Source organism: Hyperolius riggenbachi, chromosome 1 (assembly GCF_040937935.1).
Source record: "Hyperolius riggenbachi isolate aHypRig1 chromosome 1, aHypRig1.pri, whole genome shotgun sequence".
In the NCBI taxonomy this organism is placed as follows: domain Eukaryota; kingdom Metazoa; phylum Chordata; class Amphibia; order Anura; family Hyperoliidae; genus Hyperolius; species Hyperolius riggenbachi.
In genome coordinates this window covers 288,080,661-288,108,161 of record NC_090646.1, presented here as the reverse complement: position 1 = coordinate 288,108,161, position 27,501 = coordinate 288,080,661, and the positions used below count along the sequence as shown (strand labels likewise).

Sequence of the window (27,501 nt, the reverse complement as noted above, 5' to 3'; positions counted from 1 at the left end):
CACCCATCAATCAGCCCCTAATCTGCCCCTTGCGGGCAATCTGATCACCCACCCACACCAATAGATCGCCCGCAGATCCGACATCAGATCACCTCCCAAGTGCAGTGTTTACATCTCTTCTCTCCTCTAAACACCCACTAATTACCCATCAATCACCCCCTATCACCACCTGTCACGGTTACCCATCAGATTAGACCCTAATCTGCCCCTTGCGGGCACCCAATCACCCGCCCACACCTCAGAACGTCCTCAGACCCCAGCCCTGATCACCTCGCTAGTGCATTGCTTGCATCTATTTCCCCCCTCTAATCACACCTTGAGACACCCATCAATCACCTCCTGTCACCCCCTAGCACACCTACCCATCAGATCAGGCCCTAATTTGCCCTGTGTGGGCTCCTGATCACTCGGCCAAACCCTCAGATCCCCCTCAGACCCCCTTCCGATCACCTCCCCAGTGCATTGATTGCATCTATTTTCCCCTCTAACCGCCCCCTGAGACACCCATCAATCACCTCCTGTCACCCCCCTAGCACTCCTATCCATCAGATCAGGCCCAAAACATCCTGTCATCTAAGAGGCCACCCTGCTTATGACCGGTTCCACAAAATTTGCCCCCTCATAGACCACCTGTCATCAAAATTTGCAGATGCTTATACCCCTGAACAGTCATTTTGAGAAATTTGGTTTCCAGACTACTCACAGTTTTGGGCCCGTAAAATGCCAGGGCAGTATAGGAACCCCACAAGTGACCCCATTTTAGAAAGAAGACACCCCAAGGTATTCTGTTAGGTGTATGATGAGTTCATAGAAGATTTTATTTTTTGTCAAAAGTTAGCGGAAATTGGATTTTTATTGTTTTTTTCACAAAGTGTCATTTTTCACTAACTTGTGACAAAAAATAAAATCTTCTATGAACTCACCATACCCCTAACGGAATACCTTGGGGTGTCTTCTTTCTAAAATGGGGTCACTTGTGGGGTTCCTATACTGCCCTGGCATTTTAGGGGCCCTAAACCGTGAGGAGTAGTCTAGAAAACAAATGCCTCAAAATGACCTGTGAATAGGACGTTGGGCCCCTTAGCGCACCTAGGCTGCAAAAAAGTGTCACACATGTGGTATCGCCATACTCAGGAGAAGTAGTATAATGTGTTTTGTGGTGTATTTTTACACATACCCATGCTGGGTGGGAGAAATCTCTCTGTAAATGGACAATTGTGTGTAAAAAAAATCAAAAATGTGTCATTTACAGAGATATTTCTCCCACCCAGCATGGTTATATGTAAAAATACACCACAAAACACATTATACTACTTCTTCTGAGTACGGCGATACCACATGTGTGACACTTTTTTGCAGCCTAACTGTGCTAAGGGGCCCAAAGTCCAATGAGTACCTTTAGGATTTCACAGGTCATTTTGAGACATTTGGGTTCAAGACTACTCCTCACGGTTTAGGGACCCTAAAATGCCAGGGCAGTATAGGAACCCCACAAGTGACCCCATTTTAGAAAGAAGACACCCAAGGTATTCTGTTAGGTGTATGATGAGTTCATAGAAGATTTTATTTTTTGTCACAAGTTAGCGGAAATTGATATGTATTGTTTTTTTTTTCACAAAGTGTCATTTTCCGCTAACTTGTGACAAAAAAAAAAATCTTCTATGAACTCACCATACTCCTAACAGAATACCTTGGGGTGTCTTCTTTCTAAAATGGGGTCACTTGTGGGGTTCCTATACTGCCCTGGCATTTTAGGGGCCCTAAACCGTGAGCAGTAGTCTAGAATCCAAATGCCTCAAAATGACCTGTGAATAGGACGTTAGGCCCCTTAGCGCACCTAGGTTGCAAAAAAGTGTCACACATGTGGTATCGCCGTACTCAGAAGAAGTAGTATATTGTGTTTTGGGGTGTATTTTTACACATACCCATGCTGGGTGGGAGAAATCTCTCTGTAAATGGACAATTGTGTGTAAAAAAAATCAAACAATTGTCATTTACAGAGATATTTCTCCCACCCAGCATGGGTATGTGTAAAAATACACCCCAAAACACATTATACTACTTCTCCTGAGTACGGCGGTACCACATGTGTGGCACTTTTTTGCACCCTAAGTGCGCTAAGAGGCCCAAAGTCCAATGAGTACCTTTAGGATTTCACAGGTCATTTTGCGACATTTGGTTTCAAGACTACTCCTCACGGTTTAGGGCCCCTAAAATGCCAGGGCAGTATAGGAACCCCACAAATGACCCCATTTTAGAAAGAAGACACCCCAAGGTATTCCGTTAGGAGTATGGTGAGTTCATAGAAGATTTTATTTTTTGTCACAAGTTAGCGGAAAATGACACTTTGTGAAAAAAAACAATTAAAATCAATTTCCGCTAACTTGTGACAAAAAAAAAAAATCTTCTATGAACTCACCATCCTCCTAACGGAATACCTTGGGGTGTCTTCTTTCTAAAATGGGGTAATTTGTGGGGTTCCTATACTGTCCTGGCATTTTAGGGGCCCTAAACCGTGAGGAGTAGTCTTGAAACGAAATTTCTCAAAATGACCTGTGAAATCCTAAAGGTACTCATTGAACTTTGGGCCCCTTAGCGCAGTTAGGGTGCAAAAAAGTGCCACACATGTGGTATCGCCGTACTCAGGAGAAGTAGTATAATGTGTTTTGGGGTGTATTTTTACACATACCCATGCTGAGTGGGAGAAATATCTCTATAAATAGACAATTGTGTGTAAAAAAAAATAAACAATTGTCATTTACGGAGATATTTCTCCCACCCAGCATGGGTATGTGTAAAAATACACCCCAAAACACATTATACTACTTCTCCTGAGTACGGCAATACCACATGTGTGGCACTTTTTTGCAGCCTAACTGCGCTAAGGGGCCAAAAGTCCAATGAGCATCTTTAGGCTTTACAGGGGTGCTTACAATTAGGCACCCCCCAAAATGCCAGGACAGTGAACACACCCCACAAATGACCCCATTTTGGAAAGTAGACACTTCAAGGTATTCAGAGAGGAGCATAGTGAGTCTGTGGCAGATTTCATTTTTTTTTGTCGCAAGTTAGAAGAAATGGAAACTTTTTTTTTTTCTTTTTTTTGTCAGAAAGTGTCATTTTCCGCTAACTTGTGACAAAAAATAAAATCTTCTATGAACTCACCATGCCTCTCACTGAATACTTTGGGATGTCTTCTTTCCAAAATGGGGTCATTTGGGGGGTATTTGTACTATCCTGGAATTTTAGCCCCTCATGAAACCTGACAGGTGCGCAGAAAAGTCAGAGATGCTTGAAAATGGGAAAATTCACTTTTGGCACCATAGTTTGTAAACGCTATAACTTTTACCCAATCCAATAAATATACACTGAATGGTTTTTTTTTTATCAAAGACATGTAGCAGAATAACTTTCGCGCTCAAATGTATAGGAAATGTTACTTTATTTGAAAAATGTCAGCACAGCAAGTTAAAAAAGTCATTTTTTTGCCAAAATTCATGTCTTTTTTGATGAATATAATAAAAACTGAAACTCGCAGCAGCAATCAAATAGCAGCAAAAGAAAGCTGTATTAGTGACAAGAAAAGGAGGTAAAATTCATTTAGGTGGTAGGTTGTATGACCGAGCAATAAACCGTGAAAGCTGCAGTGGTCTGAATGGAGAAAAAGGCTCTGGTCCTTAAGGGGCGAAAAGACTGTGGTCCTGAAGTGGTTAAAGTGAACCTTAAGTCTGAAAAAAAAATTGAGTTTTGCTCACCTGGGGCTTTCCTCAGCCCCCTGCAGCTGATCGGTGCCCTCGCCGTGTCCCTACGATCTTCCTGTCCGCGCCAGCGGCCACTTCCGGTTTCGCCGTCACCGGCCATCAGGCTGGGAATGCGAGTGATTCTTCGCGTTCCCAGCCACAATATCGCCCCCTATGCTGCTATTGCGGCAAGGAAGGCCGCAATAGCAGCATGGGGGAGATATTGTGGCTGGGAATGCGAAGAATCACTCGCGTTCCCAGCCTGTCGGCCGGTGACGGCGAAACCGTAAGTGGCCACCGATGGGGACAGGAAGTTCGGAGGAACACGGCGAGGGCACTGATCAGCTGCAGGGGGCTGAGGAAAGCCCCAGGTGAGCAAAACTCATTTTTTTTTCAGACTTAAGGTTCACTTTAAGTGCCCCTCTTGCAGGGCCATTGCAGAGTAATCTTGGGGGCAGAGCATGTTGTAGGCAGCAGTTACTTACTCAGCATCTCTGAGATCTCTCTTCAGCCTTTTGCACTGCCTTCGCTGGAGGGAGTTTAAGAGAGAAGATGCTGTGACGGGCTAAAGAGATATCCCGGCAGTGCCAAGAGGTGAATAATTGCTGCCTACAACACGCTGTGCTCGCAGTTCTGCATATTGGGTAGGAGGGAGGAATAACTAATACTGGGTGCATATATGGCTATCTATACTGGGAAGGGGACTTGGGGTCACCTCTGGCTATCTGTACTGGGGAAGGGGGCTACCTAATACTTGGGGGCATATCTGGCTATCTATACTGGGAAGTGGACTTGGGGGCACATCTGGCTATCTATACTGGGAAGGGGACTACCTAATACTTGGGGGCATATCTGGCTATCTATACTGAGGGTACATCTGGCAATCTACATTGGGGTGGGACTCTCTAATACTAAAGGCACATTTGGCTATCTATACTGGGGAGGGCGGCTACCTAATACTGAGGACTAGAGATGGGCCGAACCTCCGATTTTAGGTTCGCGAACCGGGTTCGCGAACTTCCGCGGAAGGTTCGGTTCGCATTAAAGTTCGCGAACCGCAATAGACTTCAATGGGGATGCGAACTTTGAAAAAAAAATAATTATGCTGGCCACAAAAGTGATGGAAAAGATGTTTCAAGGGGTCTAACACCTGGAGGGGGGCATGGCGGAGTGGGATACACGCCAAAAGTCCCCAGGAAAAATCTGGATTTGACGCAAAGCAGCGTTTTAAGGGCAGAAATCATATTGAATGCTAAATGACAGGCCTAAAGTGCTTTAAAACATCTTGCATGTGTATACATCAATCAGGTAGTGTAATTAAGGTACTGCTTCACACTGACACACCAAACTGTTCACTGAACAGAACAGGTATGCAGTGGCGGGTTCACTAAACAGGTATACAGTGGCGGGTCCACTGAACAGAACAGGTATGCAGTGGCGGGTCCACTGAACAGAACAGGTATGCAGTGGTGGGTTCACAGAACAGGTATGCAGTGGTGGGTTCACAGAACAGGTATGCAGTGGCAGGATCACTGAACAGGTATGCAGTGGTGGGTGGGTTCACAGAACAGGAATGCAGTGGCAGGATCACTGAACAGGTATGCAGTGGTGGGTGGGTTCACAGAACAGGTATGCAGTAGCAGGATCACTGAAAAGGTATGCAGCCAGGAAAAGCTAAGCCTAACTAATCTTTCCCTATGAGAGACAGACAGCAGCTCGCCCTACTCTCTCTAATGCAGGCACACGAGTGGCCGTAATGGCCGCCGCTGCCTGCCTTATATAAGGGGGGTGGGGCTCCAGGGGCTAGTGTAGCCTAATTGGCTACACTGGGCCTGCTGACTGTGATGTAGAGGGTCAAAGTTGACCCTCATAGTGCATTGTGGGGCGAACCGAACTTCCGGAAACGTTCGCCTGCGGGAGGCGAACGCGAACCACCGAAGTTCGCCGGGAACCGTTCGCCGGCGAACCGTTCGGCCCATCTCTACTGAGGACACATCTGGCTATTTATACTGGGGAGGGGGGGGGGGTGCTACATAATGCTGGGAGCAAATATGGCTACTTGGGCTGGAGGGGGCTACCTAATACTGGGGGCACTTTGGAATCGTCCCGGGCCTGCCAGGAAAGAAAGGTTATAGAAGCCACACCGCCATATCATCCCCAACTTACCCTGTGGTCTGAGGCCCATCATCAATGAGAACCAGTCCTTCACCTAGGAGGAAAGGATATACCATATAGTATAGTGTCCATCAGCAATGGGTACCAGAGCTTAATGTTGGAGGGAAGTATATAACCCCCCCCCCCCCCCTTTCTCCCCATGATCCTGCAGCCCAGGGGCTGTTGTCTAACAGCAATTAGAGGAAGTGGTTTGCCTGGGAGGGAAGTATATATTTTAGTAACCCCCCCCAGCCCCCCCCCCCCATAACATAATATTCCCACCAGGATCCTAGGGTCTGCATGCTGGTGCTCAACAGCAAGGATAGCATGTGGTTCACATGGAAGGGCATTATAAATCTCCTCTTCCCTAGCCACCACCATATTATCCCAGCCTGATCCTGCGGTCTGGAGGCTCAGGCTAGTAGACATTAGCAATGAGTACCAGTGCATTGCCCAGTATGGAATGGGAAGGATTTAACTAACCCCCCCCCCCCCCCCCTTTGCTTAAAAGCCAAATACACAGTTGTGGGAAGGGGGTGCTGCACACTAACTGATCCTTTTCTTGCATCTACCCACCCCAAATGTCGGAATACCTGTTACTGTCATCTTTACTTTTAAACTGTCACTGAAAAGTAACTAATAACAGGGAGGCTAGTGAGCTCTCCCCCCCCCCCACACACACACACAATAATTTAAACAAACCTAGCCACCAAAATATCTCTAGGAACTTTGGGGAATACTGTGTATTATTTCCAATAAAAGGACAATCAGATGCTATTCTTTGGTGATCACTGCTGAGGTTACTGCACTGGTGTGACTATACTAAGTTAGTGATCTACAGCTGCACTTGAGTGAATATAGTACCAGACTGCCAGCTTTGACTGTTACTTCTTACCAGAAACAGAAGCAGTACATGGCCTTTTGACTTGCTTTGCTGCTGTATACCGCTACTTGTGGAAGTGGTGATTTGCAGGCAACTTGTAAACACCATTTGAAAGTATGTCAAGTGCAGATTTCTGCCTAAACTGGAGAGCCTATAAATCTTATAACACCTTATTCATCTCCTTCCAACCTGATGGAAATCTGACTATCATCCACTCTTCAGTTTTATCTATGATATATATACAGTATATCAGTAGTAGTGTTCTGACATGATGACATCTGAACACAGGAACATATAAGCCACAATATATGTGCAACACACTGCTCCTGTTCTGCAGTGTGTGTTGTATGACAGAAGTACTCCTGTCTGTCAAAATGAGAAAAAAAATGACCTTTTTTTCCTCTCCTCCTAGCTGCATATTTGCATAACTCCACCCAATGACTTATACTGTAGGTGGGTGGCGAGTACAAAACTTGAAACTCACACAAGAATGGGAGAGAGAAAGTTTTCTCCAGTGTTAACCAGGAGGAGACCTCAGGAGCGTGGGACTAATTAAACCTGTGCCTAGATGGAAAGTGTAAAGCTAGAGGCACACGAGGATAAGTAAAAAGGACAAGTAAGCAGCATTTTTGAACTCATTTCTATATTTCATGCACATCTGTTTTTTGTTTTTTTTTTTACCTGTCCGGATAAAGACTATCATTCTCGGATATGAACTTTTGCTGAGTTGCCCTAAGTGAGAGAAGCGTGCTGAAAGTAGAGGCAAGCTGTGCTGATGTCAGTGTGAGAGCAGAGGATAAGCAGTGCGCTGCTGGGGTCAGTGCTCTCAGCTCTCCTCCAGCCTGCTGCTGCTGCACGCTATACTATACGCACCAGCCCGCTGCTCCATACATACAACACGCAGGGACGCCTTGCATTGGATACTCCAAGGATTGTCTTCACCAGCCTTCCAGCCACTCACCATGTCTGAGAAAAAAAGGGAACCAAAGACTAAAAAAGGGAAAGGTAAAAAGGAGAAGAAAGAAGGCAAAAAAACACAAGGCGCAGATGGCGTTCCAAGTGAGTTAATCTTATTTTGCGTTCTTTTTTTTAAAGCTGTGCATTGATTTTTCTGACACGTGCATCGCGATCATGTGTACTTTTTCGAGTTTCACTGAAAATAATTATGTGAACTTTCCCAGAGAGAAAGAAAGCCTCGGCTGCTGTGCATGTGTCATTCAGAGTGGCTATTCTCCTGGACGTTTCGGTATACAGGGATTATTAGTTTAATTAGTGTGACAGTTCCCTGCTGCCGGGGTGAGCGTCAGGGAAAGGCTCATTTGCTTTCTTCATCTGCCCTCTAGTGATGAAACGGTAGTATAGACAGAGGGAATTCCTGCTTTCTGCTTACAAGTCTATGGCAGCTCTACTGAATTAATGATTTCTAGTAGGATTCGTTGAACAGTAATACCTGGTTAGCTGCCGCTGACGTCAGTGGTTCTTATCTGCTGTCACTGCCAGACACTTGTTGTTGCTTAGCAGTCACTTATGTTGAGAGCGATACTTTGATCAGCCACCTCATTACCTATGTAGTGGACAACATAGGTTATTTCATTGCATTCCAATGAGTTATGGCTCACCATGAGCTTGCTGGGTCGTCTGTAACTCTTAATTGCAATGGCACTTGCTGATTTAGGGGATAATAGGCAGCAAGTGAAAGGTCAGTCGTGGTGGCGATATGCTGGAAGCAGGAAAATAGGCAAACATAACGATTGATTTCCTTAGACATGGGACACTTTGTGATAACTGGCCCTAGACATCTCTAAAACCGCAGATCTTGTAGGTAGTTCCTAATATGCCACAGGCAATATTCACCAGCCCTGGTCCAAGGAGGGAAACATCTGAGAAATGTCAACAGTGACATGGGTGTTCAAGTGTCGCTCATGAATGGTGGCTTACCTGGTCCAGTCTCACAGAAAATCTGCTGTAGCACAAAATCACTGAAAAAATGTAATGTTTGCCATGAGAGAAAGGTATAACAGAGCACACAGCGCATAACAGCTGCCTGCATATGGGGACTCTGCAGCCACAGACCAGTCATAGTGCCTATGCTGACATCTGTCCATTGCTGATATTACCAATAATGGGCACATGACCAGTAGAAATGGACCATGAAACAACAGAAGATGGCCTGGTCTGATGAATCATGGCTTCTGACTTACCTTATTTTTTTTTTTATCAATTAACCATATGTGGGATTTACTAGAAAAGCAGTTTGGTCCGTGGAGGTCCCAACTCACAACTTACTGCAATTAAAGGATCGCTGGCTAGCATCTTGGCACCAGATACTATAGGATACCTTCAGTGGTCCTATGCATTCAATACCTCAGTGGCTCATTTTGGTGAATCAAGGGTGGCCTAAATAATTTTAGACGGGTGGTTTAATGATGCTACATAAGCTAGCGGGAATGTTTGCCATAGGTGTTCCGTTTAAAAGGGGAGTAAGTCTCCTAGATTTTACCTTCCAGTCCTTCTGTTAGATAGCTTTATAGTGAAGTTAGGTAAGACAGGGAAAGTTATTGTGTCAAGAACAAGATGTTCTGTGGAAAATAGATAGCGTAAAGATGGGCTGGTTCAGATGGACAGCTTCCGTCGTCCGTGCATGTAGTTTACTGCAGGGGTCCACCGCGTCCTGCACTGAGATGAATGAGAGTGTTCATCTCAATGCATTTACCATCGATTGCGTAAGCACTGCGGTTGATCAAATTTTCCAAGATGCTGCATGTAGTTTCTTGCTTCAGCTGCATTCAATATCCCCTAGAAGCTCAAAACGCAATGCAACGATGAACAGTCGGGAAAAAAAGCTAAGCGCTATTGTGCTCTGTAGCAGAAAAGCGTTTAAAATCGGCAAAAAGAGCTGCCGGCAGTTGCCCTTGTGAACTGGCCCTTAGTATAGTGACCCTCACATATAGGGACACCTCTACAAATTAAAACGAGGTATTGTTCTCTCCTGTGTGGTATTGTAACTGAATGATTAAGTTGGTCAGATGATATATTTCCTATAGCCAGACTATGGTTACTACCAAAAGAGACCTAAACTTACAGCTTGAGACCTTTGTAGTGTTGTACAATTCATTCTTAATATGAGCCAGAAGGGGCAGTACATATCTGTGTTTAAATGTCAAATTCATCTTGATTAGCAAGTTGATGGCCAAGAACAACTTGTTGAATATTAGCAATTGAAAGATGAGATTGTTGTACAGTAAATGTGTCCTTTGTTCATTTAGAACAGCAGAAAGTGCAAATGGATATCTGATTTACTTCTTTAGGAACAGGATATACATTATTGATGTAAGCAAATACCGCTAACATTATTTCAGTGGGGTACAGACAGCTGACCTAGGTTAGAATGATGGATAAATACAACCTATCTACAAACAACATATGCTGTGCGAAATCAATGCCACATTATGTTTTCTGACTGGACTGTGACTGAATTTGTTGACTTATTTATGTAGACACAGTGCGCTAGTTGTACTGGCCTAAATTAGCTGTAAAAATGCAGTCAAACATGCGCAACATTTACGGTCTTGCTGCTTTATATATGCTTAACATTTCTGGAGGGTCAAGACCACCCCTTTTCAACATGTTGCACTTGCCATCTAAGGGCTTGATTTACTATGCGGTGCTAAGCTACTTAGCACGTCTAAAGTCTTTAGACGTGCTAACCAGGGTGCTAAGTAGGTTAGCACTGGTTTTCTCAATCAGATCGCGCGCTAAGTACCACGCGCAAAGTTTTGCGCGCGCAAAGTCCCATGCGCGCGCTAAGTCCCATGGGCTTTAGTGGGCACTTCGCGCGGAGCGTCCTGCGCTCTGTGCAGTGCGCGCGCGGTACTTTGCGCACGATCACTACTTCTCACATTTAAACTGAGTTTAGACGTGCTAAGGGCCAGTACAAGTTAGCACCGTTTTGTAAATCGAGCCCCAAGTGTTTAAATATTAACATTTGCTGGTGTGTCAGATGATAACAGTCATGAAAGATGTCTGGAAGAGTAGACATTGGACAGGGCACTTTGCCTACAGAGTGACAAACATGAATGCCTGGTTTGACCAAGCAGTTGTGTTTCTTTATGGAGACAGAGCAGGGAAAAGGCAGCTTTGGGGGCTATAATAATTAATTCCGTATTCACGACAAGTTTTTTTTTTTTTTTTTTTTCATTGTGCTTCCCCTTCAGGCATGAGATAATAGCTGAAAAGTGATCAGATTAGGTGACTATGATTCCAGTTTCTGTGGATTATTTTGTCCTGTGGAGAGTATACATAAAGCAATCACAAATCGCCTGTCATTGTTCTGCCTATGTTGTTTCAGAATGTGTACTGGTTGCTGCACTTGGCTCATAATCACTGCTTATTGCATTCCCCTATTAAGCCAAGTGTTTGTCTAGTACTGGGTGTGCAAAACGTGTGAACTAAGAGTGCTTAGAGTGGCTTTCTATTAGTGTTCTTATTAACAATGTGTTGAAGAGTGTACTACTGTGATCTGTAAACAGATCCTAACAGCATGCTTTATTTTTTTTACAGTAGTGTTGGTATGTTCTGTTTGTTTCCATTGTGCCTTCAGAGAAATTGCAGTCCACTTGGTTCTTACTGAGTGATAGATTTACAAGCTCCAAATAAAAAACTTTATCCTCTATAGAGAAAGGTTCACAGAGACAGACTGTGGCAATCCTGCATGGTAATCCTCTTTTCTTAACAAGCCAGAGCTTCATATTCTATAGTTGCCAACTGTGTCTAATTTATAGGAACAGTCCCAGTTCTTGAGGCTTTGTCAGAGTAATATCTCTGCTTTTATCCATCATCATCTCCTATTTTAGTGTAAGCTGGTACGCTATTGCCAAGCAACTGTTTCTGCTGATGTTACTACAGGAAACATCCACACCTAGAGAATAAGTTATGCTGGGGAGGCTTGTGCCAGGATGCATTGCATGACGTGTTTTCACAGTGGCTGCCAAGCGCTAAAGAGCCCCTGGGAATGTGATCCTTTAGTTTCACCAAATCTTGTGAAATCTTGTGTCACAGAAAGAAATTCCTGGAATGTTCCTGATTGGGGTAAAACTGTATAACATAGCCAATCTCAATCATCCAACTTTGCTACTGAGCAAAATAAATAATTAAATAAATGGTACTTATTTATTCTACATATTTATAGCATGGACATAGTAGGCGGCACTTTATAGCATGTAGGTAAAAGGAGTAATTCTTCAGCTAGTTCTCTTCTATGCACAACATGTGCATTTAATCAGTTGTAAACCTCAAATCGCTCATCACAAGCTCCAGATGCACACAGTCAAATCTGTCTCTACTTAAACAAGATCGAGGAATATGGTGAAAGCTATTGCTGTCTTCTCTTGAAAAATGTTTAGTACCTGGCTATCATGCCGTTCTGTTGGCTTCAGCACTCTAGAGCAGTTACTCCACGATGCTTGTAACCTCTGTGGATCTTTTGTGATTGTTTCAGGTGACAGTTTAAGGAACATTTTTAAACTTGCCTTGACTTGATCTCATCTCCAGGATGTACTTACCTAGAGCATACTCAGCAAGGTGCATAGTGTCATCTCACCTTGCTGACCAGAGCTGCAGAGTGCGCCATCTCTGTTTCATAGAGACTACAATCCTGCTTCCTGTATATTTTGAAAATGACATTTCCTATAAAGCTCATGTATGACAAAGGTCTAAACATGCTAGCATGCTTCTGTATGCTTCTGTGCTGATTTCAGCAACCCATCAATGTGAAATCAGCGCAGAAGCAGACAGAAGCGTGCTAGTGTGTTTAGGCCATAAAAAGTTGAGTCAGCTCTGTCAATATTCACCAATCCTCACTATAGCAGATCCTTCAGAAGGCCATTATCTTCTAAAAACAGTAAGATGTGCAAATAAAAGTTGCATGTGGAATTTTCTTTATGAGGGGAACTCCCTCATAGCTTTTGTTTGCAAGTGTTCCTTAGAGAAGGTAAACTTTTTATGGATTGGTTCCCTGTTAAACAGCATATTCTAATATCCAGTATGGAACGGTGGTGAGGTGGGGAAGTAAAACACAGGAGATGCTTGTGCTATATAAATCCAAAATGATAAAATAGGAAGGGAGGGAGGCCTTGCTTGACTCAGATTCCCTTTAAAGCATAACTGCTTTAAAGGGAACCTGAGATGGGGGACTAATATTAAAATATACATACCTGAGGCCTCCTCCAGCCTAATCTCTCCCACTGCGTCCTCTTCTTCCTCTCCATTTGCCCGCAATTGGCCCTGGAAAATTTTCCGGTCCAGGGCCAACTGCGCATGCGTGGCCTGGCTGTGTGTGCTTCTGCTGCATTCATGTCGCCAGGAGCATTCGCCTGTGCAGTACTACTGCGTAGGTGCAGAGCGCTCCTGGTGATGGGAGCGAGACAGGGGAATGCGCCTAGCTGGATTGCGAGGCCGACTGGCCCTGACTGACAGGGCCAATTGGGGGCAAACGGTGAGGGAGAAGAGGACACCATTAGAGTGAAGGCTAAAGGGGGCTGGAGGAAGCCCCAGGTATGTATAGTTTATTGGTAATCACCCATCTCAGGTACGCTTTAAGGATGATATTGCTGTCTTTCAACAGAATGCAGTGCTTGGCAAAAGATTGTTATCATTTCTAACACAGCAGACGTGTGGGAAAAAGCTTTTGAAAGTCAATTTTGATTTGCTTCAGAATACAAAGCGTTTTCTATAGCAGAAATACTATTTGTGGCAATATTTCAAGCCAGAAAATAAGCAAGGAAATAATGGCATTCAGAGATGATTTTTATTAGTTCATATAACTGAGGATACTTTAAATTTAAAGAAAGAGCTCTCCTTTAAGTGCATACCTGCAACAAGCAAACTTCAAACTGGTAAAAAGAGTAGCACTCTCTCCAAGGGGATGACGTGCCCAAGCCTAGACGGACTTCCGCACTTCTTAGTCCACAGTATAGCTCTGTACACAATGGAGGCTGGCACAGCAGTGTAAATAAGCTCTTTTATTGAAGTAACAATACAATCATAGGGCTTTGCAGCGTTTCAAAGGTTTTACATCTGGAGTCTGAAGAAATTGCGCACTTGCACCAGCTTTCGCCAATACTTGGGCTGCATGTTCCTCTGTATATGAAAATGTATCTTGTAAATGTCCAGAAATAATTTCCCCCGAGGTGCTCATCCTCTGTAGTGTGTCGAACAGATCAAACTTCAACAAGCATGCAGCTATTAAAGTCTGTGTGGATACAGAAATCTACATACTCATTCTAGGTCAGGGATGTAGACTGTAGACTTAAAGGTAGGGAATCAACACAACAACTGGGTGAGCAGCATTATAAAAGAAAAAGTAATCTAGAGCTCCAAAGGTCATGGATCATGCGCTAGCTTTCCATTAAAAGGTACTTGTGGCATGTATGTACAGTTCCAAGCCTACACAGAACTAGAGATGGGCCGAACGGTTCGCCGGCGAACTTCGGTGGTTCGCGTTCGCCTGCCAAAGGCGAACTTTCCCAGAAGTTCGATTCGCCCCATAATGCTCTATTGAGCAAAACTTTGACCCTCTACATCACAGTCAGCAGGCACATTGTTGCCAATCAGACTGCACTCACTGGTGGAGCCTCCCCCCCCCTTATACAAGGCAAGGTCCTTGAGCCATTTGACTCACTCATCTGCCTATACTAATTAGTTAAGGGACAGCTGCTACACACTCTGCTAGGGAGATTTTAATTAGCCTCTTGTGGGCTTCTCCTCCCACCTCCCCTTCCACCCTTCCACCTATTCCCTCCTACCGGAGAGAGGAGGGTCTCATCTGCCAGGGAATTCCAGTATTTAAAAAACCAGCTTACATACTATGGCTGGGATTTGAACCCAGGTCTCAGTGTATGGTAGGTAACTAACATATCCATTATACCACCAACACTACTAGCTGAAACTAGCCTAGCATGTACCATTTATGCTCGAACCAAGAGAAAAATTAGACAAGACAAATAACATTTATATCATGCTTTTCTCCTGGCAGACTCAAAGCACCAGAGCTGCAGCCACTAGGGCACGCTCTATAGGCAGTAGCAGTGTTAGGAAGACTTGCCTAAGGTCTCCTACTGAATAGGTGCTGGCTTACTAAACAGACAGAGCTAAGATTTGAACTCAGGTCTCCTGTGTCAGAGGCAGAGCCCTTAACCATTACACCATCCAGCCACTGCTTACGGATATGTAGCCAGACATGGCCTTGCCTTTTGTGTTCAACAGTTGTCAAGAGAAAAGTTAGACAAGATAGCAGTGTTAGGAAGACTTGCCTAAGGTCTCCTACTTAATAGGTGCTGGCTTACTGAACAGACAGAGCTAAGATTTGAACTCTAGTCTCCTGTGTCAGAGGCAGAGCCCTTAACCATTACACATCCACTGCTTACGGATACGGAAACGTAGCCAGGCATGGCCTTGCCTTTTGTGTTCAACAGTTGTCCAAAGAGAACCCCAGATAGCCAGGTAGATTGATATCTCTCTCTCTCTCTCTCTCTCTCTCTCTCTCTCTCTCTCTCTCTCTCTCTCTCTCTCTCTCTCGTAGGGATGGTCACCGCTTTCCGCGGAATTGTATTTTTGAGAATAAATGGATTGAGCATAAGTGGTACATGCTAGGCTGGCTTCAGCATGTAGTGTTGGTGAGAGAGAGAGAAAGAGATTAATCTACCTGGCTATCTGGGGTTCTCTTTGGACAACTGTCCAAAGCTCTCTACAGTTGTTAATTCCATGCAGTCCATAGACCATAGCTGTGGTGCCGCATGCAGGGGCCACCTTGTGTTGCCACTCTGCCTCCCTCTTTGCTCGCCTGTAAGTTATCAGCCACCACTGTAGAAGTAGCAACCACTGATTAGCAGCCATCACTATGCCAGTAGCACTGTGCCTGCATACTGAAAGGGACATGCTAACGGCACACAGTATATGGGTTATTTCCCGTGGAAATGTTTTATTTGGCAAAATATTGTAGTTGTAGACAATCAACACACATCGGGCTCGATTCACAAAGCGGTGCTAACCCAGTTAGAGACTTTAGGCGTGATAACCATTGCACCACGCTGGTGAAAAGCCAGTTTAGGCGTGATAAGTTTAGGCGTGATAAGTTTAGATCGCGCGCAAAGTCCCACTCGCAAAGCAGCACCAACTGGGTTAGCACCACAGTGCACAGGTGATCAAAAGTTTTGCGCTAGCAAAGTCTGGTGCACTTCGCATAGAGTTTAAACTCTATGCGAAGTGCACCAGACTTTGCTAGCGCAAAACTTTTGATCACCTGTGCACTGCGGTGCTAACCCAGTTGGTGCTTTAGTTATCACGCCTAAACTTATCACGCCTAAAGTTGGACATCCCTGACCTAAAGGCAATGCATGCAGCACTTTTCCTGCAGTCAATAGGAGTGCAAGAAAGTCATATAGCAAATGCAGCACTGTGCGATTTTTATTGCAATCACCCATTTCAATATTTTTACTGCTTTTCTTTCAGTTTAGTGTGAGAAATTGCAACCACGCAGTGAAACCTGTCTGATCACACAATAAATCATGTTGCAACATGTGCCATGGGAACAGAGCAAAATGGGATTGCAGAGCGTTTGCTTCTGTGTGAAACGGCCCTTTGTGTTTTTATAGCAAGGAGAAGTTCCATCCTATGCGAAGTCAAATCTACTATAAACAGGGAGTCACTCAGTCTTCTGGTCAGCCACTCACTTGTGTACAGAACTTCAATGAATGTGAAAGGGAACCCAAAGTGAGAGGAATATGGTGACTGCCATCTTCATTCTAATAAACAATGCTAATTTCCCAACTCACATCCTGAAGCTCTCCCTCTATACTATGAGTCACTGACCCAGAATGAGCATGCATACAAGATACTTTGACTTTGCTTTGACTCCACTGGCTGCATGCTATTTGCAGGTGTGTGAGACTCAAGAATAACTAAGGTTTAAAATGCAGCATGACAGCCAGGCAACTGGCATTGTTTATAAGGGAATGAATATTACAACTTCTATTTTACACAGGTTCTTTCACACTCTGCCTGTTACCAGCAATTTCATTGAACCACAACATGATGCAATGATATATGGGCAGCACGGTGGCATAGTGGTTAGCGCTCTCGCCTTGCAGCGCTGGGTCCCTGGTTTGAATCCCAGCCAGGTGAACATCTGCAAGGAGTTTGTATGTTCTACCCGTGTCTGTGTGGTTTCCTCTGGGCACACCGGTTTCCTCCCACATCCCAAAAACATACAGATAAGTTAATTTGCTTCACTCTAAATCGGCCCTAGACTACGATACATACACTACACACATAGACATATGACTATAGTAGGGACTAGATTGTGAGCTCCTCCGAGGGATAGTTAGTGACGGGACAATATACTCTGTACAGCGCTGCGGAAGATGTCGGCGCTCTATAAATACTAAATAATAATAATATTCCTATGGGGAACATTGATTGTGGTGTGGTGGGTTCTGACGCAGTGACATACAGCATGCCGTGCATTAACTGGGTATCCTATGCATTTACAGTGGCAGTGAGGCATACTTTCATTGTACTGGATGCCTCACTGTAAGGTTGCACCGCAATACTACCATGTGGTGTGACATTTTGGTTATGTTATGCTGTCTTCATGACGCAATTTGCTCATTGTGGAAGGCCCCTTATGTACTAATTGTTTGTCTGAATTGAGAAGTTGCTCTCTAGTTCATGCTTTTGGTCCTGTAAAAGGAAGGTGGAACATATTTCCCCATCAGGAACATAAAGGCCCGGTGCACACCAAAACCCGCTAGCAGATCCTCAAAATGCTAGCAGATTTTGAAACGCTTTTTCTTATTTTTCTGTAGCGTTTCAGCTAGCATTTTGTGGTTTTGGGAAGCGTTTTTGGTGTAGTAGATTTCAGATATTGTTACAGTAAAGCTGTTACTGAACAGCTTCTGTAACAAAAATGCCTGCAAAACCACTCTGAACTGCCGTTTTTCAGAGCGGTTTGCGTTTTTCCTATACTTTACATTGGAGGCAGAAACGCCTCCGTAATCAAAAAAATGCCTCACCCCGGGAGTATGCATTTCAGCAAAACGCCCCCCGCTCTGGTGTGAACCACCCCATTGAGATACATTGACCAAGCGTATCCGCAAACGCCAAAAAACACGCTCGGTGTGCACCAGCCCAAACAGTGTTTAAGAACATGAGGAAAAACTCCAGTCCTTTCTTATGCTGAGGATACACTGTACGTTTCTGTACCGTGAATCGAGTAGCTGATCCGGCCAGCTGATATTCAGCTGGTCACGCTGCTCGACCCCCGCCCGCTCGATCCCCGCCGGCGGACAATGGCAGGGAATTGAGCAGCTGATAAGGAGCGTTGGCGGGGACAAGCAGGGACGCGGCGGGGGTCGATCCGGCGACTAATCAGCCGCCGTCAGGGCTCTGCCTCTGACACAGGCAACCTGGGTTCAAATCTGTTCAGTAAGCCAGCACCTAGGAGACCTTGGGCAAGACTCCCTAACGCTGCTACTGCCTATAGAGTGCGTCCTAGTGGTGCTTCGAGTCCACCAGTAGAAAAGCGCAATATAAATGTTCTCAGTGTGTCTGAATAACTGTAGTTTAGCGTCACACGCTTGACTCGCAGTATTCACAGTCCGGACTCTTGTTGTTATGTGACATCACTGCACAGGACATGTGGAGAAATATCATTGTGCCCGGTATGGCTCACATCCCCTACACAGATCTGTTAATTCAGAGAGGTTTTGTCAGTATGATCAGTTTAGTATCACTGTATACTGATGGAGGCCAGATTCTTTTTACCTAGTTGTAGCATATCTTTACATCTGGGTTATGTAGTCTGGACCTGTTTTCCAAAGTATAATGTTTTTTTCCTCATCTGTAAGATATACAACCACATGGTTTTGGCTACTTTTAGTGCGCTGACTGTTCTATATTAAACAGAGGTACATGGGTACATGTTTGTATTAGGGTGCAAACCGCAGTGGGTTTAGTTGCAGGTGCAATAGGTTTACTAATGCTGTAAATGGATTAGTTGCAGGTTCACAGAACAGAAACATGCAGGATTCTACTGCACTGTATCTTTTCATTGGAATAATAATGGACTACATAAATTATCAGCAAACTCAAGACTGTAAAGGGAAATACCTACTGTATGACTCAATTAAAAGAATGCGCGTGTTATTGTTATTGTTGGCTTTAGTTTTAGCTTAGGCAAAAACTTAAAGCACACCTGAAGGGAGAGAAATATGGAGGCTGACATATTTTTTTTTCTTTTCAACAATGCAAATTGCCTGGCTGTCCTGCTGATCATCTGCCTCTAATACTTTTAGCTATAAACCAAGAAAAGCATGCAGATCAGGTGCTCTAAATGAAATCTGACAGGATAAGCCCAATGCTTGTTTCAGGTGTGTGAATTAGATTCTACTGCAGCTAAAGTTTCAGGGGCGTAACAATAGGTGATGCGACCTTTGCTCCTGCGGGGGCCCCCCTAGGGCCCTCTCAGGGCCTTTTTGAGGGGCAGGAGGGGTCGCATCATAAGAGGAGAGCGTGGCACAGATCAGCGGGGAGGGGGCACATTCCCCCCTCCCTCACCTCGGGCTCTCCTCTCAGCGCTCTCCCTCCTGCAATCATTAGTGGCAGCGAGCGGCGGCAGGCTGAACACATACCTCCATCGCGCCGGAGGTCTCCGATCAGTAAGTGCTTCATGTTACTTCCTGTGTAAACAGAAGGTACCATGAAGCTCTTAGAGATCGGAGACCTCCGGCGCGATGCAGGTATGTGTTTAGCTTGCCGCTGCCCCACCTGCCCCCCAAAAAGGTCCTGAGGGGGGGGATTTCTATTTACGCCCCTGTAAAGAGTTAAGCAGGACTGCCAGGCAACTAGGATTATTTAAAAGGAAATACATATGGCAGCCTCTATGTGTGCTTTGCTTGGCGGTAAATGGTTGTAAATATTACTATGTCTTACTATGTCTTCCACTTTTCCCGCTCTGTGCTCTGGTTGGCTTGATAATGTAATGGTTAATGGCTCTGCCTCTGACACAGGTGACCTGGGTTTGAATCTCAGCTCTTCCTGTAAGTCAGCATCTATTCAGTGAGGAGACATGGGCAAGTCTCGCATGCGATTTTTAAACGCAAAGCCTTCATGAGAATAGAAAAATCGCATCGCACCAGTGTGTATAGGTCTGCGCGATTTTTATAATTTTTCAAAAGACCTTGTGGAAAAAAAACGCAAAACTATTTTAAAAACGCAGCGCAAGCGCAGCATTGTATACAGGTCTGTGTGCTGGGTCTCTTGAATGTGTAACTACATCACTGCCAAGTTGTGTCACAGGAGCAATGGAGACCTAATCCAATCCTCAGTGTATGCTCTGCTGAAAAAAGCAGCTGAACTGTGAGCCTTCACCTTCCCATAAGAAACATTTTCTTTTTTGTTGTACTTTTGCCAAGCAAAAGTTACATTAACTGGTTACAGTAATCCTTGCGTTTCTGATGCATAGTGATTACTTTAAAGACAAGCAGATACAAAATATGTGCCCATCTATGGCAAGCCATACCGTGTGTTCATAAATTGTGCGCACTGCTACATTACAGTCATTAGTTATACAGGAAGGAGATTGTAAAGGTAAAGTAGAATAGCTACATATAACACAGTCCAGACAGGATAATGAAACAACTAGATGAATAACAGATCCAGGGTGCTGACATACGGCTGAATATACAGTTTGCAGTGTAACTGAAACTTGCATGCAAGAGTTTGTCGACCATAAAATTTCTTCATGGGACATGATTCTTAGTAGTTTTTTCTGTATTCATTTTGCATTGCCAGCTTTACTTTTCTTTCCCCATTTAAGACATTACTTCCTTCAGGGAGACCGGCTGCTCTTTTTCAATGGCTTATCAGAATTATCTGTCTTGAAGATCTTGTCAGCTCTGAAGTCAGGACAAAACATGAGTTGAAGCCTCCAGGGCTGGCATTCCAGTGGACAATGACCTGCTTACAGAACACAAGGGAGGGAGATACACAGGACACTCTAATTGCATTTTTTTGTGTTTCTTCTAACTTGAGGAAGAATTTGTATAAAGAAATTTAGAAGCTTGGCTTCAATGTGGCTTATCGTCTCCCTGGAATGTACAGTTTTATTGTCTAATCAGAAAATCCCCTTTACTCCTTACAAAATCTAAGGCCCCTCAAGACAGAGTTATTGAACTACAGGCCATCAGCAAAGTCATTAAAGATATTTTAAAGGAGTCCACTCACATATGAGCAAGCTTATAATAATAGGGCAGCGAATGTGGAGCATCCCAGGCACTATATCTATTACACTGCCAGCGAGTAATATTAATATATTGGGTGCAAAACTTTCTAATCTCCATTAGTCTGTGTAGGTGGATATAAGCACAATTTTTTTGCTTCAAGTAAATATGTTTGGGTAGACATATGGCACTTTCTGCCGCTGAAGTATTTTCATATACCTGCCTTAACTTACTTTCCTCATTGGTTTATTTATATTTTTCAAACTGTATATTATGGATCCATAATTATGACTCTGGCTGTTATATAAGGCCCCTTTCACACTGGAACATTTTCATTGCGTTGCGTTACCATTTTTACTGTAGGGTAATTCTAAAGCACTGAAAACCTATGGGGCATTTCATACCTCCTGCGGTGCGATGCGATTCGTCATACGTGCCCGATTTAATACAACAACAACTGCACATTATCAGCAACCACCAGCAGCGACATGCGACAACCAGAAGTCATGTAAGTCTATGGCGACACAGATATTTTAAACTGTTTGCGTCAATACACTTCCGTGCACTTCCTATTTCTGCCACAGGAAGTGAGCGCTAGAGAGCCTCACTTCTTGCTTGGCTTGCAGCAAGAAATGGTTTGCATTTGCATCGCATTGCTGCGGCAATCTCCTAAGGCTGTCTTTGACGTTGCAGTGCGATGCAGTTGCACCGCAACAAAAACAATGGTTTCTGGTGTGAAACTGGCCTCAGGCTATGTTCACAGTGGGGCGTTGTGGTACGGTGTAATGGCTGCTTAATAACGCAGCTTTCCACACTGAAATGCACCATCTATGTGATATTTACAGTGCAGCCAGTGCAGTGTGATGTAATGACGTGTGGCATCCAAATGCATTACTTGCAGTGGGTTACCGCAAAACATGTGTGATAACAGGGACAGTACGCTTCAGTGGCTGTATGCTTCACTGAGCGATGACACGGTCAGACAAGAAGTGATACAACTTTTACATTCCTGCTTTCCAGAGAATGCAAGGCAATGTCCCACTGTGAACCTAACCTATGAGTTGCTAACCTGACAAAGCTGTAAGACCAATTAAGCTAGGTCCATCTGAAACATCAAAATGATTCATGGTAACTATAAGGTATAACTAGGAAAGGGATGGCCATCATGGAGTGTATAAAGCAAAGCAAAAGTCAGATCTGGAAAAGAGACCAGCATGCAACTAATCCACTGGAGTAAAATGTATGAAAAACTTTCTTTTGAGAAAGACACTGCTTTTTTACATATTATCCATGAATGTGAATGAATGCATACCCATTGCAGTATCAGTAAATTGCTTTCTAGCATTTTTAACTCTGTGGTAAATTTGGGAGCAAAAGTTTTGGGTAACTGAGTCAAATTGCCTAACATAAGCCCAAGAAAATGCTGAACCTTCAACACAACCGTAAGGAATGTTTAGTTAGTGCTGAACCATAACACTAAGGGCCCGTTTCCACTAGGGCGAATTCGCATGCGTGGCCTGCATGCGAATTCGCATAGGCAATGAAAGTGGATGGGACTGTTTCCACTTGTCATTGTTTTCGTGCGTTTTTCTGTGCAGGATTTTTCTGCACAGTAGGGCCCGCAGAATTCGCCTGCGTGAGGAATGCAGGCGAATCGCAGCCCATGTATTTAATAGGGAAAACGCACGTGCGTTTTTTGAAAAGTAATACAAATTGAGTCAGGCAGTGACATGGTTAAATTCGCATAGACCCTGCTTATGCGAAATCGCATGCGAATTCGCGGCAAAAAACGCACGCGGAATCGCATCCGCATGCGATTTCGCCAGCGGTGGAATCCCAGGGATTCGCACCGCACTAGTGGAAACGAGGGTGCATTCCTAGAATGGTGTTTTTCCACATTTAAGGCCTAATGTCAGTTATGGGAGGAGTCATGTCATTGTTGCCCAGGGCCCCATTGAGCCTAGCACCGGCCCCGGTGTTATGGGGTAGGTCTTAACAAATTCTAAATGAAAGAGCAGTTTTGAAGGGTAAAAATGGATAACACAATAACTGTTACCCAACACTACATTAACTCTCCTTCCTGCAGTATCTCCCAGCAACAGCATCTTCTGGGTGGTGAGTAGAATCTTCAACCTTAAATATAGAGCTATAAAACAGCACCAATCCTTATCACACTAATCTATTCTAGTCTACAGCCCTTCCATGTGTTTTGCAATCCTATGTGGTATTGCAGTCCTTCCATCATAGCTCAACACATAGTTGATTTCCATGACCACAAAGGCCAGTCTAGATGGTGATAACAGCTTGTTGCTATCACTTAACTCTGTGGCGATGATCTATTTCACGGGGTCAGAAAGGAATGTCTTCCCTGTTGCCGTTATGTTGGCTGTTTGTTTTCCTTGTGTTGGGTGTCAGTGGAGATTTTTCTGCAACATTCAACCTAATAAACTTGTCCAGGTTCACTGTATGCTTTTCAAGAGAGATAACTTTTTCCAGAGTTTTTTTAGTCTTTAAGTTTTTTTCATTACAGTGTGTAGGATTAAAGACTATTATTAGGCATTATTAGGAACTTAAAGTGTACCTATGGAAAATATATTAAATTGTAGTATAAGAGTAAGGCTGCATAATATTCAGGCTTACCACCCTCTATAAAATGTTTATTTTTAAAAACAAGGCTGCAGAGGGCTCTGACAAAACCTGGTCCATCTGTGCTTCCTGTTACTGAACTATGACCTGAACAAAGCATAACCCCACCCCTCACATAACATATATTCATAAACCAGCATCTGTACTGGAGAAGAGACTGGCTTAATGGCCCATACTCACGGGCTACAATTGTAGCCGCAACACGCAGCGCGCGCATGTTGCGGCGACAGGTCGCCCGTGAGTATGAGGCGCAACACGGGCGCGCACCCCGAACTGTCGCTCGTCACTGCTGTCGCCAGGCGTTTGGCGCGGTCAATCGCCCGGCGACAGTTGCCGCCGCAACTTCGCCGTAACTGTCGCTAGTCCGCGTGAGTATGTGGACTAGCGACAGCAACATAATAGAAAATCCACGGCGCTTCCGGCGAGGGGGAGGAACGTCGGTGACAGCTTCCGTCACTTCAGTAATCCCTCTTCCGCGTGTGTACGCGGAGGGACCTGCCGACGAGCTGTCGCCGAACCTGTCGCGCACACGCTCCCGTGTGCTGACGACAGGACAAAAAGTAGCCCGTGAGTATGGGCCATAAAGGGAACTTGAAGTGAGCAATGCAACTTGCCTGGCTGTCATGCTGAGGTTCAGACTTTGGCCTCTTGCACACTGCAAGCGATTCAGATTCCGCTTTTTAATCGGTTTTTACATCCGATTCAGATTCCGATTTGCAGTGTGCAGGGAGCAAACTGCAAATCGGAATCTGAATCGGATGTAAAAACCGATTTAAAAAGCGGAATCTGAATCGGAATTGCTTGCAGTGTGCAAGAGGCCTTTAGTTGCTTTTGAGTCACATACCTGCAACAAGCAGCATGCAGCCAGTGGAGTCAAAGGTTTTGACCTGCATTCTCATTCTGGGGCAATGACTTACAGTATTAAAGACAGAGCATTAGCACAAGAGTCAAGCAACTGGCATTGTTTAACATAATGGAGATGGCAGCCTCTGTATTCCTCTCACTTCAGGTGTTCTCTAACTGGTTCCAGACCACATTAATTAAAATCTACACCCCGTTTGAGAGATGTAATTTTTCAATCACTCGTGCTGCATGGTCACATTGCTCCTGCCGATGTGTCATTGCGGCCCTCTCGCTTTGCTGTCATTATGATAGCTCCCTGCGCGGTCAGGAGTACATTTCATTTGCTGCTGACTCCGTGATTACTGTGAGACAATCACAGTAATTACTGTTTACAAATAGGGAAAGGGTGGCTCTGGTCCTTAAAGGACCAAAACCGTCTAGTCCAGTCAAGTGGGCAGGAGAGAGTATGGCACTCTAAGCCATCCAATGTAAAGGCTAAATTATGATTAGGAGGGCAGCAAAAGGCATGGCTACTATCGCTGTGGTTTTACTCTCGTACCAGGAAGTACAGATATAGTAGGATCCAACAGATTTGCTGTTTTATCACTCGTCTAACCTAAATATTAAAAATAAAAAAAGCCAAAACCTTTTGATGGGCCTGTGCTGATGTCAAGGCTATAGCAATATATAACCATAACAGTGTTTTTAAAAACACTCCCATTGCAATTTTGCTGTACTTAGCTTGCAGCCATTTCACTTTTTTTATTAATTGTATGATGGTTCATGAAATATCAGGCTGAGGTGATGTGGCCACAGTCTTTGGGACTGTTTGGTCATACATAAAGCAAAGTTCAAGCAATGAAATCCCCTCAGCAGGCTGTCCTGAACACCGCACACTCGTTATTATGCACTCATTTTTTATGATATTAAAGGAACACTACCACAAAGAATTGTAAAATGTAAAATACATGCGTATACAATGTACATTTCTCCATGAGCAAAATGCACTATAAATTACCATTTTCCTATGTTGCTGTCACTTAGAGTAGGTAGATAAAAAACTGTCCATTTTGGGACTAGTCCATCTCCTCATGGGAGATTCTCAGTATTACCTTTGCAAAAGCACTGCCTGGAAAGGATCTCGAAAGGTAATGGCCAGCCTTGCTACTAATTTGCACACTATTTTACTGTTCAGTAAATTAATGCTTTCTTAAAGAAATACCTGAGAATCCCACATGAGAAAATGGACTAGTCCAAAATCTGTCAGATCTGACAGCTTCTTACAACCTACTATAAGTGACTGTAATATAGGAAAAATATAATTCATAGTGCATTTTACTCAAGGAGAAATGTAAGTTTTATTTGCATGTATTTTTAAATGTACAATTTTTCATGATTGTCGTCCTTTAAGCCTTTAGGTTCAGATGCAACTCCTGCCTCAGGCTTTGTGGTTAACATTGGTGCTGGGTAAGGTTACCAGTGGTGCCTTGACCACATTGACTAGCACTTTTTAACCACTTGAGGACTGCAGTGTTAAACCCCCCTAAAGACCAGGCTCATTTTTGCTAAATTGGCCACTGCAGCTTTAAGGCCAAGCTGCGGGGCCATAAAACACAGCACACAAGTGATTCCCCCCCACCCTTTTCCCCCCACCAACAGAGCTCTCTGTTGGCGGGGTCTGATCGCTCCAAAGTTGTTTATTTTTTTTATATAAATATTTATTTTATTTATTTTTCAATAAAAAATGCCTTTTTTATTTACTTTCCTCTGCACCCTCCCTCCCTCCCTCCCCCCACCAGCCAATCAGGGCAATCAGCTGTCATAGGCTTCAGCCTATGACAGCCGATCACTCCCCAGCCTCAGGAGGGGACGGCCGTGCCACACGGCTGTCCCCAGTACAGCGCTGCTGCCGATCGCAGCGCTGTACATGTAAATAGACGGCGATCACGCTGTCTAACAGTCTCCCGAGCGACGATTGCTGCTCAGAGACTGAAGAGAGGGTGGAGCTTCGCCCCGAGCAGGAGATGCGCGCGCAGCATGCGTGTGATCTCATGCAAATTAGAGCCCCAGGACTTGACGCCAATTGCCGTTAGGCGGTCCTGGGGCTGCCGCCGCGTCCACGCCCATTGGCGTGGGGCGGTCTTTAGGTAGTTAAGCACAGAAGCACAACCACTGAAAAGTAAACTATAGGGATTTGGATAGTGGGGAAGCCTAAAGAAGAGGATGAGTCAGAAGGTGAGATTCCTTTTCATATCTGACTGGCACATACCTTTCACTAGATACTGGAAAGTGGACCTACACTGTACTTGGCAATTGTAAAATTCACAGTCATATAAAAAAAATAACTGACCATATCTTTGGGCATAGATCTGCTATAATGAATGGCCAGGAGTGAAGCACTGTGAATGGAAAGTTATGTATTGTTATGTGACCTCATAACATACTGCCAAGAGATACATATTTTCTCAGTAATATAGTGCAAATAACACTGTGCTAAGCTGATCCCAGTATCACTGCAACTGGAAAGAAAACTGACAAACAACGCAGCTCAACTTAAACGTTGTTTCATTCATCTATAATAATGTATCACTTGTAATTGTGCCTGCTGTATTCTACAACTGACTATTAGATTTAGGAAGAAATATGATTTTATGTTGAAATTGTACATTTTAGGGACGTGATTTACTCAAGTTTTTAGAACTCTTTGCCTTGATCTTGTTTCACAGAAATACTCATTGGACACAAACATCCACCACCCTCAGCACAGTCATAAAGCAAGGATAGCATAAAGGTTTGAAAGAAACATCTAACAGGTTCAAAGTAAAACTGTTACTGTCTAATTAAGAAAGTCCTTTCAAGCATTTAACTGCTAACGCCTGCTGATAAAAGTATTGGTGAGCCAGCCAGTTGTAATAGGCTTTTCATTTCTAGTTTCAAAGAGGGAAAACATAAGAAGGAG

General features: G+C 44.2%; 1 protein-coding gene across 7 annotated transcripts in view; it reads left to right on the top strand.

The window, feature by feature from the left end:
* The window catches only part of NRG1 (neuregulin 1), a 929,658-nt gene that overhangs the window by 732,175 nt on the left and 169,982 nt on the right, over positions 1-27,501 (top strand). Inside the window, exon 1 of one of the 7 annotated variants that reach the window (XM_068233690.1) lies at positions 7,272-7,836. The exons of the other annotated variants lie outside the window; for them this stretch is intronic. Within the exon in view, the coding sequence (XP_068089791.1) occupies positions 7,740-7,836 (97 nt within the window). The 5' untranslated portion in view covers positions 7,272-7,739. Of the gene's footprint in view, positions 1-7,271; positions 7,837-27,501 lie in introns of those variants that run through there. 7 annotated transcript variants of the gene reach the window in all.